We start from the raw sequence: 17,275 nt of genomic DNA, 5'->3' as shown, positions 1-17,275 counted from the left end.
CAGCTACAACTACAGAACTGTATTTTTGAGGAATCTACACGCAGCTTCTTCAGTAGTAACTACAAAGCAGATGCCTCTGAGGGTCTAAAGCATTACTGTTTCCTGTTCCGTTGGTCCTTCATGTCAGAAACATTAAGCTTTGACCTGTGCAGTGAAGTCATGAGAGTAGGGAGTCTGGGATCAGACAGTCTTGGGTTCAAATATGGGTTCTCCCACAGACTGGCTGTGTGATCTTGGTTGGTTTACTTAACCTCTCTTAAGTCTTAGTTCATACCTCTGTAAAACAGGAAACCTATCATATAGAGGTATTATGAGGATTATATGAAAGACTATTTGTAAGGCACTTAATCTAGTATGGAGCTCTTTATTTCTGACATTAAAATATTATTTTTACATATCAGGCCCTTGGACAGAGGATATTTGTACTGCTGTATCCTCATTGTAACTATTTGCCTTAGTAAGTGGATTCTGGCACAGTCCAATCCTTGAACTTTTAAAAGTGACTTTGAACAAGGCCTTCTTTCTTTGATTACCAAATTGTTCCCAAGTTTGATGAACTCTAAAAGCTTTAAATATAGCAGTTGCTGATGCAACTTGACTGTAATGTAGCAGTTTGGATTCAGGTGTCATGTTTGAAATATGGCTATATGATTGCATATTAGCTCTCTGGTCTTAAGAGGTCGGTAGATATTTGGGGCCTAGGAAGTTCAGCCCTGGAATAACTGGCTACCCTTAACAAGAATGAGGACCATCTCAGCTGATCCCATAGAAGAGAAGGTGCAAAGGTCAGCTCCCCAGCACAGCAGCAGAGGCTGTGAGGTACACTTAGTCCATCTGCTGCTGTTGTGCTGAGACCAGCTCATCAGAAGTGCTGTTTGTCCGCTAGCAGAGAGGAAGGAGTCCATTTCCTTGGGGCTCATCGGCTAGCAAACCAAGTCAATTCTCACCCCTTTCTCCACAAAACCTTTACTTCCCAGAGACCCTCTCTACCCCTCTTCACTGGACTGGGAGAGGGCTGAAGTCTTTTAAAGCGTGTGTTCCTTAGATGAAGCTTCAGTCATCTGGAGGGAAAAAATTCTGGCTCTGTACCTGAAATTAAGTGATTGGTTTTTAATTGAATCAAATTATGTTTTTTTCTCCTTTTATTCTTCATCTTCATTACTATTGGCTTCTCTGTTTTTATATATGTGTATATGTGTGTGTGCATATATATACATTTTATATACACGTGTGTGTGTGTATATATATATATATATTTTTTTTTTTTTTTTGCCAGTATTTTCTCCCAGTCTGTGGCTTGTCTTTCGTCTTCGTTACAGTAGGCTTCTGTTTTTATATGTGTGTCTGTGTGTGTGTAAATATATATATGTATATATATTTGCCAGTATTTTCTCCCGATCTGTGGCTTGTCTTTCATTCCTTTTAAAGAATGACTTTTAAAGAACAGAACTATTTGATTTTGATGATATCCAATTTATGACTCATGCTTTTGGTATTGTATTTAGGATATCTTTGCCTAACGTAGGGTCACAGAGGTTTTCTTCTCTGTTTTTGAAAAGTTTTGTAGGGGCACCTGGGTGGCTCAGTTGGTTAAGTGTCCGACCTTGGCTCAGGTCACCATGTATGGTTTGTGGGTTCAAGCCCCATGTCGGGCTCTGCGCAGACAGCTCAGAGCCTGGAGCCTGCTTCAGATTCTGTCTCTCTCTCTCTCTGCCCCTCCCCTGCTTGTGCTCTCAAAAATAGACATTAAAAAAAGTTTTGTAGCTTTAGATTTTTCAATTTGTGTCTATGATCCATTTTGAGTTAATTTTTGTATACAACATAAGGATTGAACTCCCCGGCATCATTTGTTGAGAATATATCCTTTGTCAAAAATCAGTCATTCATTAATACAACACTGTCTTTATTATGGTAGCTTTATTTTAAAAATCTTGAAATAGAACAATGTTTATCTGCCAACTTGTTCATCAATTTCAAATTTATTTTAGCTATTCTAGACCCTTTGCATTTTCAAATTTTTAAAATATATTTGCCAATTTCTAGCAAAAAGTGACTACAGGGATATTGATTTTTGGTTAATCAAATGGAGGGAATAAAGTACACAGACTTTGCCACCAATTGAAGGTCAGTTCTCCCATCTCAAGGGATAGAAAACCCATAACCAGCCCATAATGGCTAAAATTATATAGACCTCAAAATACCAGTGCCTGGATATCAGTTGAACATAAATTAGGAATGGCCACACAGGAGCTGGCAAGACTTTTTAAAGTGAGCCACAGATTGAATGCCACAACCCCTAGGTTCACTGCCCTCTACCCAGCTCCTTCTTTGATACCAACCTCTTTCTGTTTGGGGGAAGTGAAAAAGGGGACAAGGCACAAGGCAGAAATGAACCATAACTTTAACAAGCCCCTTTCTAACTTTCAAGACCTATGCTAAGTCCCACCTTCTCCAGAAATAATTCTCTGACCCTACCAGCCCAATATGTGCTAAACATGATGAGGGTTCTTTCTATACACATCATCTCATTTAATCCTTATAGTAATCTATGAGGCATGTATAAGGAAACTAAGTATCAGAGGAAGTTAAATCTGTCCTCATAGCTTCAAAATGACAGAAATAGGAAGGAAGCCCAGATCTACATAACTCCAAAGTCATGCTCCCTCTTTCTTTAAATGTTCATTTATTTATTTGGGGGGGGGGGGGGGGGGGGGGGAGAGAGAGAGAATGAATGAATCCTAACCAAGCTCCATGATGTCAGTGCAGAGCCAGAACTCATGAACTGTGAGATCGTGACCTGAGTCGAAATCAAGAGTCAGATGCTTAACCAACTGAGCCACTCAGGCACCCCCAAAGCCGTGCTCTTAAGCCCTTTCTATGTGATACCACCTCTCTAGTGTCACTCCTTTTCTGACCTACAATGGTATGGACTTAATCCCACTCAGTTGGGTTATTTCATATGCTTGTAGTGTCAAGTTTTTATTGATTATATGAAGTATTTCCCCAACTCCATTGATAGTTACTTGAAGCAAGGGATGATATCTTGTACTTCTCCATTTCTCTTATGGGGCATATGGTAAAGTGAAGTATACTCAGTGATTAAACACTTGTCCATTCATTGTGGGGAAAGAAAAAAACGTAGTGATTGAGTTCAGAGAATAAGGAAAAGAAAATATACTGAATAGAAGCCATATTTCATTATTTTATTCAAACCTGTTTTGATCAACTCTATTTTACTGCTTTGTGGAAGGTACTATCATCTTTGGTAGAGGCAGTGTCTTTGCTTCTGAAATTAGTAAAATTGAAGTGATGCACCCAATTCTGCACACCATGTGAACAATGGAACATAGATTCCCTACACATTCCCTTTCCAAGTTTTATTCCATTCCTGCCTCACATAATTGGCTCTCTGATTCCAAGCCAGATCCACAGTTAAATCTGGTTCCAAAAGGCAGGGTTTTTTCCACTATTTTTCTTGAGTGTGTGTTTTGAGAAATTTAAGGTCATTAAGTAGATCTAAAAGAGAGGAGATTGCCAAGTTTCAAAAGGGCAAGAACAGTCTTTGGCCTCACACCAGTGAATGATATACCATTTCGTGGAGTGGGAGGAGGGAAGGTGGTGTCCAATGGATGAAAAAACTGGACCCAGAACAGATATAAAAACAGAGGAGCCGGGGACTGGAGCCACCATCAGGGAGAGACTCGCTCCCAGTGACTGTAGGGAAGACCGTGCTATTTCCTGCCAAGATGAAGCTGCTGTTGCTGTGTCTAGGGCTGACTCTAGTCTGTGCCCATGAGGAAGAAAACGTTGTGAGAAGCAACATCGATATTTCAAAGGTAGAGTCTGTAGAGTATAGTAGCTTCTGCCCTTGTGGGGTAGCGTGGAGGATTCTGAAGTAACGTGGTCCTACCAGAGAACAGGAGTTCCTTGATGTATTAGACCAAAGGGGTGGTTTCAGACTTTTGACTAAGAGCAATTGTACCATACTAAAAGAGAACACTTGGGGACCTCTGTTCTTGCTTTAGGGATGGTGGAAAGAGCCCTAGATGTAGTACCAATTGACCTGAGTTCTAATTCCATCTTCACATCATTATTATGAGTCCTGGCGCACAGGCCAGGTTCAAGGAGACAAGTATTCCTATGGAGTTCCCTCTCCCCTTTTCTTACCCAATCATTTTACTGATTTATTGCAGATTTCAGGAGAGTGGTATTCCATTCTCTTGGCCTCAGATGTTAAGGAAAAGATAGAAGAAAATGGTAGCATGAGGGTTTTTGTCGAACACATCAAAGCCCTGGACAACTCTTCTCTGGCCTTTGTATTTCATACAAAGTAAGTGTGGTCTTTGTCACTTGGGAGAGGAAACACGGGAGTCTGAATATGGTGTTGGAACTCTGTGTGTGTGAGGGTACACATACCTTCTGGGTTTGTATTAAGAGTCCATTATCTGACACTGATCCAGGACCTGAAGAACCTGGGCCTTTTCTAGATTCAAAGATAAGAATTATGACAGAAACAAATTCAAATAGGAGTAGAGGAAGTATGGATGGGGTAGAGGGTATCAGAATCATAAGTAATGTAACAGTACAGCATAAGTTTGGAGCACAGGACTTGGAATTGACAGCCTGTCTCTCTCTTGAATCTCTTATGTATGACCAAGAAACTTCATCTGTTTCCACCCCAATTTTCCCTTGGGTAAAGAGGATGATAATTCTCTTTAATGGTTTATTTTTTTTGCAAGGACCATGTGAGGTAATGTTTGGAGAGCACTTCTGTGAGAGGCTGGCACATGGTGAACACTAAGCTAATTATTTAGACAGGTAGTTGTAGTGATAATAGTGGGAAGTAGTGGCAGAGTGACAGTAATGGAAGTAGTTGACTCATTCTTAAAGTATCACAAAGTAAAATAATGTAAATAAAATCTCTTTGGAAACTGTACTCCCAAAAACGTTCAACAATGAAGTGGAATCAGAAACCCAAATTATAGGTAGAGTGTGAGGGAGCTGGGGCATCAATATCTCTTGGACATCAGCTTATTCTGTTTTACAGAAAGAACGGAAAGTGTACTGAAGTATTTCTGGTTGCTGACAAAAGAGAGGATGGTGTATATAGTGTTGTGTGTAAGTATATTAAAAAGTCTTTCTAAATTCTACTTCCACTCCAAGAATTTAATAAACGCCAATATCTTCAAGATCTTGACCAATTCCTGATCAGTAGCTTATGTACATTATATAATGAGGGGCCATCTAATAGCCAAATCCTGAATCTGGAAGAACCTTGGGTAAAAAAAGTCAATGCCTGGCACATAATACCATCAGATAAAGAAGGTAGTTTGCTTATATGTACCTCCAGCAAGAAAATTGACAAAAAAATAAGTGGTGGGACAGCTTCTCATTCCCTGCCTACTTTCTGATGATGTCTGCTGGTCATTGCTATAGCACATCATCGCTCAGGATATAGAGCACTGGGTATGTAATGCCAGCGGGCCTATAGAGAGGATAGAGACACATAGTTGGCAGATATGGTCAAGGGAGGTGGGTGAGTCTCAGGGAGGATGATAGAGCATAAGTTGCTGCTATGGCTGAATTTTTCTACTACTAGTAGTCAAATACCAGTATCCCTTGGATGTCGCCTCATGAAGCCCAGGGAGATGTAAATGAAGACATTAAATATTACTCTATCTTCCAGGATATGCACTTGAATTTGTTTCGTAGTTGAAAATAAGTAAAGGGGTTTCCTTACTTCCCGTGGATCTAACAAGCTCTGACCTATCAAGCTCTGAGAGGCCAGCACACGGTGGCACAAGTTCTGAACTGTGTTCTGTTTCCTCCACAGATGATGGATACAATGTATTTAGCATAGTTGAAACGGTCTATGATGAATATATCCTGTTACATCTTCTGAATTTTGACAAGAAGAGACCATTCCAACTGGTAGAGTTCTATGGTACGGTATTTTCATGCTGACACTCATCTTGGGGTGGGGAAGGAGGGGAAGGAAGGTAAACCTGGAGGCAAAGTGGTCCTCCCAGTTTTTATCCTGGAATGTCTCTCCTCCTCTGAAGACAGATGCTCACCTTTGGTAATCTGTTTTCCTGCCAGAACCATATCCTAAAGATGTCAAATTCAAGACAGGTTATAACCCATCCCCAAGACTTCCGCCTAAGCACCCAATCAGTGCTGTCCATTTTCCATCCATCTGGAGCCACCCCCTTATGAGCCTCAGTGACAAATACATAAGACACAGCAGTTACTGTCACTCTCCCCACAGCCCGAGAACCAGATGTGAGCCAAAAACTCAAGGAAAAGTTTGTGAAATACTGCCAAGAACATGGGATTGTTAACATACTTGACCTGACTGAAGTTGGTAAGTATTGTTATTTTCTAGTTTTCTCTTCTTAAATTCCCATGTTACTGAAGGGGGAAAAAAACAATAACAACAACAACAAAAAAACAAGAGAAGGCAGTACCCCCAATCAGTCCCCTTTGCCTTAACCTAGAGAATCATTTGGTTTCTCTCTGGCAAATAAACTGGGTTTGGTGTTTGTATGTGTTCTGTCTCTACAGATCGCTGTTTACAGGCCCGAGGAAGTGAAGTGGCCCAGGACTCCAGGTTGGTGATCTCTGATGGAAAGGGGGTGGCCCTGGGATCAGTGCCTTCCAAAAGCATTAGGAGTTTGTGTCCAAAGATGACAATAAAAATAATTTGGTAAGGAAGCTTGTGAGGAGAGCTTGAGATGTGGAATTGGAGGAGCTGGGTTCAGGACTCATTCCTACCATGAACTTTTGAACAAATGACCTAAGCATTTACCAAGGGAATAATGATGTCTACCCTGCAGAGTTACCATGTGGACATAATGCTGGCAAAAGACTTCAGTAATTGATGACATGCTAAAAATCATTAAGACTTAAAATTTGAAATGGAGAAAGGGTAATAGGACACGAATATGAAACTCACATCCATTTCTGTGTTTATGGTTGGTCTTCCAAGCCCAGAAGGCATTTCACCCTCCCAATTTACAACAAACATTTCTTCCTTTGATCTTTGTACATCCTTAACTTTTCACCTGGGAATAGAGCTGTCTGAACTTCCAGTTGTCTTTTAAACTGGAAAACAGACACTGAATCTTCTCATCAGTTACCTACCTTAGATTTATTGTGGAGCTTCATTCAGATAATGTAGCTTGCGTAAAGCAGACATTTAATAAAAGGTAGCTATGGCTTTGCCGTTACCTCTCAATTTATCTAAAACTCTTCAAAACTTCTAGTGCTGAAGGTGGCAGAACAAGCCTCGGATCCTTCATTGCTCTCTTTTTTTCATAGATTCAGTTTGGGGACAATAAATATGAGATCAGCAGTAGAAAAAAGGGGGGGCATTTATTCATTGCCCTCCCTCCCCTATTCTGGCAAATAACATGTTACAATACAGCTTGACATCTACTATTCACCATTTGTCTCTATAATAGAAGTTCTTTTTGCTTCAGTTCAATCCAAGGAATGCTTAATAAGTTTCTGTGTTCTCTTTTTCATTTGCTTATTTAGTGTTGAGTGAATGCTTCCTTACCTGGGCTCCAGGATCTTCCCTTCTGTGGTCCCCACACCATCTAGTGACAAGTGCTGTGACCTGATTTCCATCATAATCACATAGGAAAGCATTATCTCTGCATCTTCAGAATCTTCCTTAATTGTCTAGGAAAACATTAACCAACCAAGATTTCAAGAATTTTCTCCAAATTTTCCAGCTGTCTTTCCCATACCCAGGAGAACTCTATGGTGAATAAGAACTTCCTGTACCTGGTCAATAAATGATTAGCCTTGCAGTCCTGTGGTTTGTGTATATGGGAGTGTGGGGCCGACAAAAAGCAAATGGGGGGACCTTGGCTCTGCACCCATAATCCTTCTCTAGCTTCTCAGAATCTTTCCTGAGTTTCTCCCTCTGCAGTAATTCTCTGTCCCCATGAGTGCTGGTTGCCCTTTGATTTGCCTGTTTCTTGGTGATCTGATAAGATAAACTTTCCCATAATTTGCCCCGTCTTAGAATTCTTTTTCTCCATGGACTGTTGCTGAGGCTGGTACCAGCTCAACATGTTTCAGGACATGTCCCCATATTTTAGCTTCTCTGTGTCATCCGTCCTATTAGATGGTTAGTGTCCTTCCGTACTCTTGGAAAAGTTCCTTCAATCATCACTGTTATCTGTTGTGAACATATTAGGTGAGATTCCATTAAGTGTGAGCAATACCTACCTTCAATAATCTGGGCTTGGTACAGTCAGGAGGCATCAAGGAGGCAAAATGCTATCAGCCTCTTCTTTTGGGAGCTTACAGGGAAAGGGAAAAGGAAATTAATGATCTTCCACTCACAATCCTTTTGCAACAGTGTAAAACTTACACATGGGTGTTGGGGCAGAGCAAGACCTGGGTGGGAGTTGTCATACAAAAAGAATGACTCAGTCGTTATGAACGTACGGTTAATTAGGGAGAGCTTTATAGGCATGTGACCCTCCCCACATCTTACTCTGCCTCCAGGTCAGAAGAATAAGGTTCAGACTTAATTGCTCCAGACTTAAGCATTTGGTCTTATTGGCTGAAATACGTCAGTAGGCTTTGTAGAAAGTCAACCTGTCATGCATGCGAAGATCTTTTTGTTTAATTGAAGTGTGGTTGACAGATAATGCTGTTAGTAGTATCAGGTATACAACACAGTGATTAAACAAGTCTACCAAAATGGAGTGCCATCTCCCCGATGCCAGAACTCAAGAAAATCTAGGACCCCTCATTTTTAAATGTTAGCACTTAAGGGATAGAACAGCTGTTACCCAGAGGGGCATGGCCCAACATAACCCTGAGAGTGCTTAAGACATTACCAACAATAACAGTGCAAGGAGGGCCACAATGATGATCGATGAGGGAAGATGGCTGGGTGTGCCACATGTCAGCCAAGAGGGAAGCACAAAAAGACCCTCTGTTGTTCCTAGGTCAAGGTGGCAGCTGGAGCTCACACTGAAACTCTTACCTGTACTTCCCAACTCCCACAAAGTTATTTTCATCCATGAGTGGTTGCTAAAACAGGTGTTTCTGTGGGGTATGCGATGAGGGGTCACACCGCCTATTCCACCATCTTGCTGATGTCAACCCAGATTAGCTCACCAAAAAGACACAGAGAGAGGGACATTGAGTTTTCAAACCTGTTTTCTAGAGTATCAAATGAATCAGGCATCAGATGAAAGTTATGGTGGAAGCATTCATCGCGGGGAGCTATGCTATTGTTTCTTCGTACACTGTTCAGGAACTGGAGGGCCAATCCCCTTGGGAATTTTCCACCATCATACTTAAATTCTTAGTTGTTTTTTAATAGTTTCTTATCATCTCATTGCCCATCAGCACATTCTTGGGTCTGAAAACAAATTGAGCTAATTAAAGGAAGGAAAATAAATCTACTGCAATGAGCACCACAGAATAATACTCCAAATGCAGGCAAGTGTGAATTAAGATTACTCTGTAGATCATATGTACCACGTTTCCTCCCAAGAGTTAAAAGTATATGCGAGGAAACTCTGCTTGTGCATCAAATGCAGTGAGGATTCTTCTTTGGCATTCAGCTGGACAGGAGAAATGGGTCCCGGATTGATTTTCTGTTCACTGTAACAAATCACTACAAATTTAGTGGCTTCAAAACAGGACAAGTTTTGGAGGTCAGAAGACTGACACAGGGCCCACTGGGCCAAAACTAAGTGAACCCCAAGTCTGTCAATTTATTCAGATAATCTTCTATGTCCTTTCTTAGAGTTTTTAAGTTTTCTCCTTAGTAATGTTTTTTATTTTTGAGAAAGAGTGAGCGAGCAGGGGAGGAACAGAGGGAGACAGAAGATCCCAAGCAGGCTCTGTGCTGACAAGAGAGCCTGATGTGGGGCTCGAACTCACGAATTGTGTGATCATGCCGTGAGCCAAAGTCAGAGGCTTAACCTACTGAGCCACCCAGGCGCCCTTCTCCTTAGTAATTTTCTAATTTTCTTGTGTGTTCTTGGTTGTTGGTTCCCATATACTTTCACTATTTGTTTTCTGGGTTTTTTAACCATTAGTTATTACCATGAGTTTTTGCTGGTATAGAAATGTTATTGATTTTTGTAAGTTGATCTCTTTAGCAACCTTGATGGCATTTTTTAATTACAATAAAATCAATCTAATACTTTGTGGATTCTGTTGGTTTTATAGATATGGTCATATTATCTGCAAATACATGTTAATGTAGGTCTTCCAATCCTTACACGTCTCTTTCTCTTTTTTTCTCTTTTCTCCGTGTAACATTAGCCAGAACCTCAGGAATACTTTAAACATTGAAACCACACTTTCTTTACTAGGGTTTGGCAAACTGTAGCCCACAGGCCAATCCTTCCCTCTGCCTATTTTTGGATAGCCCGTGAGCCAAGAACATTTGCAATCCATGTGATATTAGAAACACTAATTTTAGGGGCGCCTGGGTGGCGCAGTCGGTTAAGCGTCTGACTTCAGCCAGGTCACGATCTCGCGGTCCGTGAGTTCGAGCCCCGCGTCAGGCTCTGGGCTGATGGCTCGGAGCCTGGGGCCTGTTTCCGATTCTGTGTCTCCCTCTCTCTCTGCCCCTCCCCCGTTCATGCGCTGTCTCTCTCTGTCCCAAAAATAAATAAACGTTAGAAACACTAATTTTCAACCCCAATTAAGCAAAATGTTATTCCCTCCTCCAATTCCATTCTAATAGACCTACATTAAAATAAATTATACTCAATATATTTTAAATTTCATCAGAAATATGAAAATATGTTTTCTGTGTTATTATATTGGTACCTACATAATATTTTTGATTTTCACCTCTTGGCCTGCAAAGCCTAAAATATTTATTATGTGGTCTTTTAGAGAAAGAAGTTTGCCGGTCCTCTTTTCTATACATGGCCTCTTTCCCCCACAAATAAACAGGTTTGCCAAACTGAACCCCTCAGAGTGCTTTCAGTAAGATGGGCATTTGATTATACATGATTGTGGGATGAAAGAGATATTTATAAGCTGTCCCATTACTGCTCTTCTTCAAATATCATGACTGACTTAAACCTGAATAGAGGAAATTTAGATAAATGTTAAATAAACTCCCAGAGTAAATATCAAACTAGGACACCCTGAGGTTATTTGGGGATTTCAAGGACAAGGATAAAGATTCCAAATCTCTATTCTTGGCTTAGAGGACTTTGTCATTTGATTTCTCCTGTCCCAGAACTTTAGTTGAAACTGTCTGTTCCTGGAAGCAAGCCCATTAAGATACTAGCTGTAGTTAAAAATTAGCATTTCAGAAACACTGTTCTGTTGGTTTCAAGAAATTTATGATGGATATGTTTTGGTTATTAGAATAGACAATTTTGGTAAAGAAAGAGGGCTGGAGTGCCAGATTGTTCAGGAGAGCCTGGCCAGGAAATAAGACCTGCTCAACAGCACAGACAACGATTATCCAGCTGCCAGGATTCCCACAACCTAACGTAGCTACCTTCATTCTCCATGTTTCTGTCAAGGCTGAATTAGTTATGCACATAATTTTTTTTTTTAATTTTTTTTTTTTAACGTTTATTTATTTTTGAGACAGAGACAGAGCATGAACGGGGGAGGGTCAGAGAGAGGGAGACACAGAATCCAAAACAGGCTCCAGGCTCTGAGCTGTCAGCACAGAGTCCGACGCGGGGCTTGAACTCACGGACTGTGAGATCGTGACCTGAGCCAAAGTCGGCCGCTCAACCGACTGAGCCAGTCGGCGCCCCAGTTATGCACATAATTTTTTGCATTTTCTAGAGATTTATGTCAATGCTGTCACCAGTATGTATGCTTCTTTTGTTGTTCTGGCTAATTTCAGCTGGCGTAATTATTTTGAGGCTCATTGATTTTGTGCTCGTCAGTAGTCTGTTCCTTTTTATTGGTGAATAGTGTCCTGTTTTACAATGTACTAAAATTTTTAATCTATTCATCTGTTAGTGGACACTTGGCTTTAATAACTAAAGCACAATGAACATTCACGTATAAGTCTATCTATGGACATGCTTCTTTTGGGGCATACCTAGGAGCGGAATAGCTGGGCCATTTACTAGGTGTGTGTTTAAGTTTTTAAAGAAATTGACAGACTCTAGAGTGGCTGCATCATTTTACGTTTCCATCAGCAGTGTATGAGATTTCCAGTTCTTCCATATCCTCACCAACACCTGGTATTTTAATGTTTATTTTTGAGAGAGACAGACAGAACGCTAGTGGGGAAGGGCCAGAGAGAGAGGGAGACACAGAATCCGAAGCAGGCTTCAGGCTCTGAGCTGTCAGTACAGAGCCTGACACAGGGCTAGATCTCACGAACTGTGTGACTCTGACGTGAAGTCAGAAATTTAGCCAACTGGGCCACCCAGTTGCCCCCACTTGGTATTTTAGGTAGGAAAAATTAATGTGTTACACAGAACCCCAAACTTCCCAACGTTCCCTAAAATCCAAGGAAAACACATGAAGTGCCTATATGGAAATGAAACTGGTAACCAAATGGTTAACAGATGTACTAAGTACCTTTGCAACTTATTACCCAGACCTTTTTTTTTTTTTTCCTCCTTTGCCTTTAAATATCCCTGACTACAGGAAAGACTATCCAATGGAAAGAAGATGGTCTCTTTAGCAAGTGGTGCTGGGAGAACTGGATAGCAACATGAAGGGGAATGAAACTGGACCACTCTCTTACACCATATACAAAAATAAACTCAAAATGGATGAAAGACCTAAATGTGAGACAGGAAACCATCAAAACCCTAGAGGACAAAACAGGCAACAATCTCTTTGACCTCAGCTGCAGCAATTTCTTACTCCACATGTCTCCCAAGGCAAGGAATATAAAAGCAAAAATGAACTATTGGGACCTCATCAAGATAAAAAGCTTCTGCACAGCAAAGGAAACAGTCAGCAAAACTAAAAGACAACCAACGGAATGAGAGAAGATATTTGCAAATGACATACCGGATAAAGGGTTAGTATTCAAAATCTATAAAGAACTTACCAAACTCAACACCCAAAAAAAAATAATCCAGTGAAGAAATGGGTACAAGACATGAATAGACACTTTTCCAAAGAAGACATCCAGATGGCCAACAGACACATGAAAAGATGCTCAACAGCACTCACCATCAGAAATACAAATCAAAACCACAATGAGATACCACCTCACACTGGTCAGAATGGCTAAAATGAACAACCCAGGCAACAACAGATGGTGGTGAGGATGTGGAGAAATGGGAACCCTCTTGCACTGTTGGTGGGAATGCAAACTGGTACATCCACTCTGGAAAACAGTGTGGAGTTTCCTCAAAAAATTAAAAATAGAATTACCCTACGACCCAGCAATAGCACTACTAGGAATTTATCTAAAGGATACAGGAGTGCTGATTCATAGGGGCCCATGTACCCCAATGTTTATAGCAGCACTTTCAACAATAGTCAAATTATGGAAAGAGCCCAAATGTCCATCAACTGATGAACGGATAAAGAATATGTGGTTTATAGACACAATGGAATATCACCTGGCAACGAGAAATAATGAAATCTTGCCATTTGCAACAGTGTGGATGGAACTGGAGGGTATTATGCTAAGTGAAATAAACCAGAGAAAGACATGTTTTCACTCCTATGTGGAATTTGAGAAACTTAACAGAAGACCATGGGAGAAGGGAAGGGAAAAAATAGTCTCAAAGAAAGAGGGAGGCAAACCGTAAGAGACTCTTAAATGCAGAGAACAAACTGAGGGTTGATGGGGTGGGGGGGGTGCGGGGAGGGGATAGAGGGGAAAAAGGATGATGGGCATTGAGGAGGGCATTTGTTGGGATGAGCACTGGGTGTTGTAAGTGATGAATCATGGGAATCTACTCTCGAAGCCAAGAGTACGCTGTATATACTGTATGTTTGCTAGCTTGACAATAAATTATACTTAAAAATAAAAAAAATATTAACTAACTAGCTAGCTATCCCTGACTGATTTGAGGCTTGTTCTCCCATCTCCTCATTTGACTGCCTTGGTATCCCACAGTCTGGCTTTGCTGTGTGTCAGGCTCACAAAGCCAGGGTCAGTTACAAATTAGGCAAGCCAGCCACACGCTCTTTGCCTGTGGTTCATGGGTCCCCAGCTGTAACACAAGTCCCATGAGGAAGGCAAGCAGCTGCCTAGGCTCTTTGTCCTAGGGACTGTCCCCAGGACTCCACCCTGACAGAGGGCCACCGACCTTCTTTGATGCTTAATTTAATTCTTGTGGCAAAGAAACCTGTTTCTCGGTCTTTTTTAGTTTCCATTTGGCGAGTACCCCGTGAGGGTAGGTTCTTCTTCCTCCCATGTGGGTTGGCTCTCTTACCCTCTTTTTTCTTGCTCCTTAATGGAGCGAGAAGGGGTTAACTAGAAAGCCATTTGGTTCAATTGATGAAACCCTGACTTTCAGAGAGGAACACATGAATGCTCACAGAGGTACTCTGAGCTTCTTTGGTTTGTTGCCACAGCTTTTGGTATCTTTAGATAAAACCAGCCATGTTCTAACTGGAAAATGGGAAATGACGATTCATTTCCTGCTTGCAGCCGCCCCTTTGGGCTGTATTCTCCAAAACTGGGCAATTTTTTTTTAATAACATTGTTTGACAGAAATATTCATTTGACTCTGGAGAAAAATGGCCAATAATGGATCTGTAAATTACACTATCTTGCGATTTTATTTTATAAAAGGGAGATATTTGGAAATTGGGCCTTTAAGATTTTGTTTGCACCTGATTTGCATATTTGTATGTGGTCATGTATGTTGTCAATGTGAGATATTTTCTCTAACCTTCGGTTGTATTGCTGAGATCAGCTTGTAAAAAGAGCTTTATTTCCTTGGTTTAAAGGCAAGCACTTGTAAGAATTAGCCATTCTTGGGGCGCCTGGGTGGCGCAGTCGGTTAAGCGTCCGACTTCAGCCAGGTCATAATCTCGCGGTCTGTGAGTTCGAGCCCCGCATCAGGCTCTGGGCTGATGGCTTGGAGCCTGGAGCCTGTTTCCGATTCTGTGTCTCCCTCTCTCTCTGCCCCTCCCCCGTTCATGCTCTGTGTCTCTCTGTCCCAAAAATAAATAAAAAACGTTGAAAAAAATTTTTTTTTTAAGAATTAGCCATTCTAAAACTCAGAGGCAGGTTTGAGGCATGCTCTCCAGACTCTTAATTTGACTGCCCTTTCTTTGGACTTTCCTTGAAGTCTCCAGGGTTGGCTTTGCTGCCCGTCGGGCAGATGAACGTGGGTTCAGTTATAAAACCAGTAAATTGTAATATTGGCATGTAAAAAGCTTAAAACATTGCTTCTTCATCACCAGAAATGAACGTGGTTGCTTTGTGTTCAGTAAGACTGGGATGCTTTTCCTAGAACATCAAAGATGTGTATCCCTTTTGTTGATTCTGAAGTTCTACCAATTGTATTTGGAATATAATTCAATCTTTCCCCACAGATTAAAAATGTGGGGTTTTTTTTTTTTTTTTGCTTTTTCTCATATTTTAGTTTACAGTGTAATGATTTCAGGAACAGAATTTAGTGATTCATCACTTACATATAACACCCAGTGCTCATCCCAACAAGTGCCCTCCTTGATGCCCCTTGTCCATTTAGCCCATCCCCCCACCCAACACCCCTCTAAGCAACCCTCAGTTTGTTCTCTGCATTTAAGAGTCTCTTATGGTTTGCCTCCCTGTTTTTATCTTATTTTTACTTGCCTTTCCTTATGTTCATCTGTTTCTTAAATTCCACAAGTGAAATCATGATATTTGTCTTTATTTTGCTTAGTTCCATCCATGTTGTTGCAAATGGCAAGACCTCATTCTTTTGATGATGGAGTAATATTCCCTTGTATATATCTATACCACATCTTTACCCATTCATCAGTTGGACATTTGGGCTGTTGTTGATAGCACTGCTATAAACATTGGAGTGCATGTGCCCCTTCAAAACAGCATTTTTTTTTATCCTTTGGATAAATACCTAGTAGTGCAATTTCTGGGTTACAGGGTAGTTCTAATTTTTTGAAGGAACCTCCATACTGTTTTCCAGAGTGGCTGTACCAGTGTGCATTCCCACCAACAGTGCAAAATCATTCTCTGCATCCTCAAAAAATGTGGTTTTTAAATGTAAGTTTTCCCTAAACATTTGTCCCCAAACCCATTCTGATACAACTATTCCATGAACAGTTGGGTATTGCAAACTAGAAGACCAGGAACATTGTCTAGTGTATGCCTTTATTTCTGGTTTTCCCCTGGGGTACATCCTAGTATCACTCTCTCCACTCACCCACCCACCCCTGCACCACATGTCTTGGAGCTGGGTGTGACCATGTGGCTTGTTCGAGCAGTAATCATTAGAAGTGATGTACATCACTTTCTGGAAGGAGTTTTGAGAGCCAGTATGCATTTTATCCATCTCTTCCTTTGCCACATTGCCAGTACTCAATAGTCACTCTATCTACCTGGTCCCAGAGGGTGATGACCCAAAGCTCCAACTTGTGATGGTGGTTTGCTTTGAGAAAGAAATGTTTATGGCATTGAGCCACTAGGATTTGAAGGCTGTTATCACAGTGTAACATGGCCTACCCTGCCCAATACATGGGAGTCCATTATGGACCCTCAGGTTTTGCTAGGAAAGCAAAATTCCTTTAAGTTTTCAAGTATATTGCCATGGAGTTATACCTAACATTCTCGTGTATTTTGTAGTCTTGTCTAATTATGTTATTAGGTATGTTGCCTTTCTTAATCTAATTCTGCTCTTGTGCTATATGAATCAACCTATTGACAAAGACGAACAAACTTTTAAAGACAAAAGTTTTATTTTGTCTTTAGCCTAAGTTAGGGCAGCTGCCTGGGCACAAAGAGTGCTCCAGTGAAGGAACATTTAGTACAGGGTTATAGGTGTTTTTATATAAAAACTTACAAATGACAAAGAACATTCCAGAACGTTACAGGATTTATCTTATGTTCTTAGTATGTATAAGCCTGTATAACTTTAATCTTATGGGAACAAGGCTTCTTTTAAATTTTTGTGTTTTTTATTTTTGTAATATGAAATTTATTGTCAAATTAGTTTCCATTGGTGTTTTTTTTTTTCAAACAAAGCTGTTTCGAAAGGGTACCTGCACCCCAGTGTTTACAGCAGTGCTATCAATAGCCAAAGTGTGGAAAGAACCCAAATGTCCATCAGTTGAGGAGTGGATAAAGATACGTGTGTGTACATATATACACATATATATA

General features: G+C 40.8%; 1 protein-coding gene across 1 annotated transcript; it reads left to right on the top strand.

Annotated features, from left to right (window-relative positions):
• The first annotated feature begins 3,704 nt into the window (after positions 1 to 3,704).
• On the top strand, positions 3,705 to 7,815 carry LCN9 (lipocalin 9). The gene is made up of 7 exons (XM_030293816.1): positions 3,705 to 3,836; positions 4,194 to 4,330; positions 5,048 to 5,118; positions 5,834 to 5,944; positions 6,269 to 6,364; positions 6,565 to 6,610; positions 7,540 to 7,815. Exons 1-7 carry the CDS (start codon positions 3,747 to 3,749, stop codon positions 7,547 to 7,549), a joined length of 561 nt encoding a protein of 186 aa, XP_030149676.1. The 5' UTR covers positions 3,705 to 3,746; the 3' UTR covers positions 7,550 to 7,815.
• Positions 7,816 to 17,275: the final 9,460 nt, after the last annotated feature.

This window comes from Lynx canadensis, chromosome D4 (assembly GCF_007474595.2).
Source record: "Lynx canadensis isolate LIC74 chromosome D4, mLynCan4.pri.v2, whole genome shotgun sequence".
Taxonomy (NCBI): Eukaryota; Metazoa; Chordata; class Mammalia; order Carnivora; family Felidae; genus Lynx; species Lynx canadensis.
This window is presented reverse-complemented; position numbering and strand designations above follow the sequence as displayed.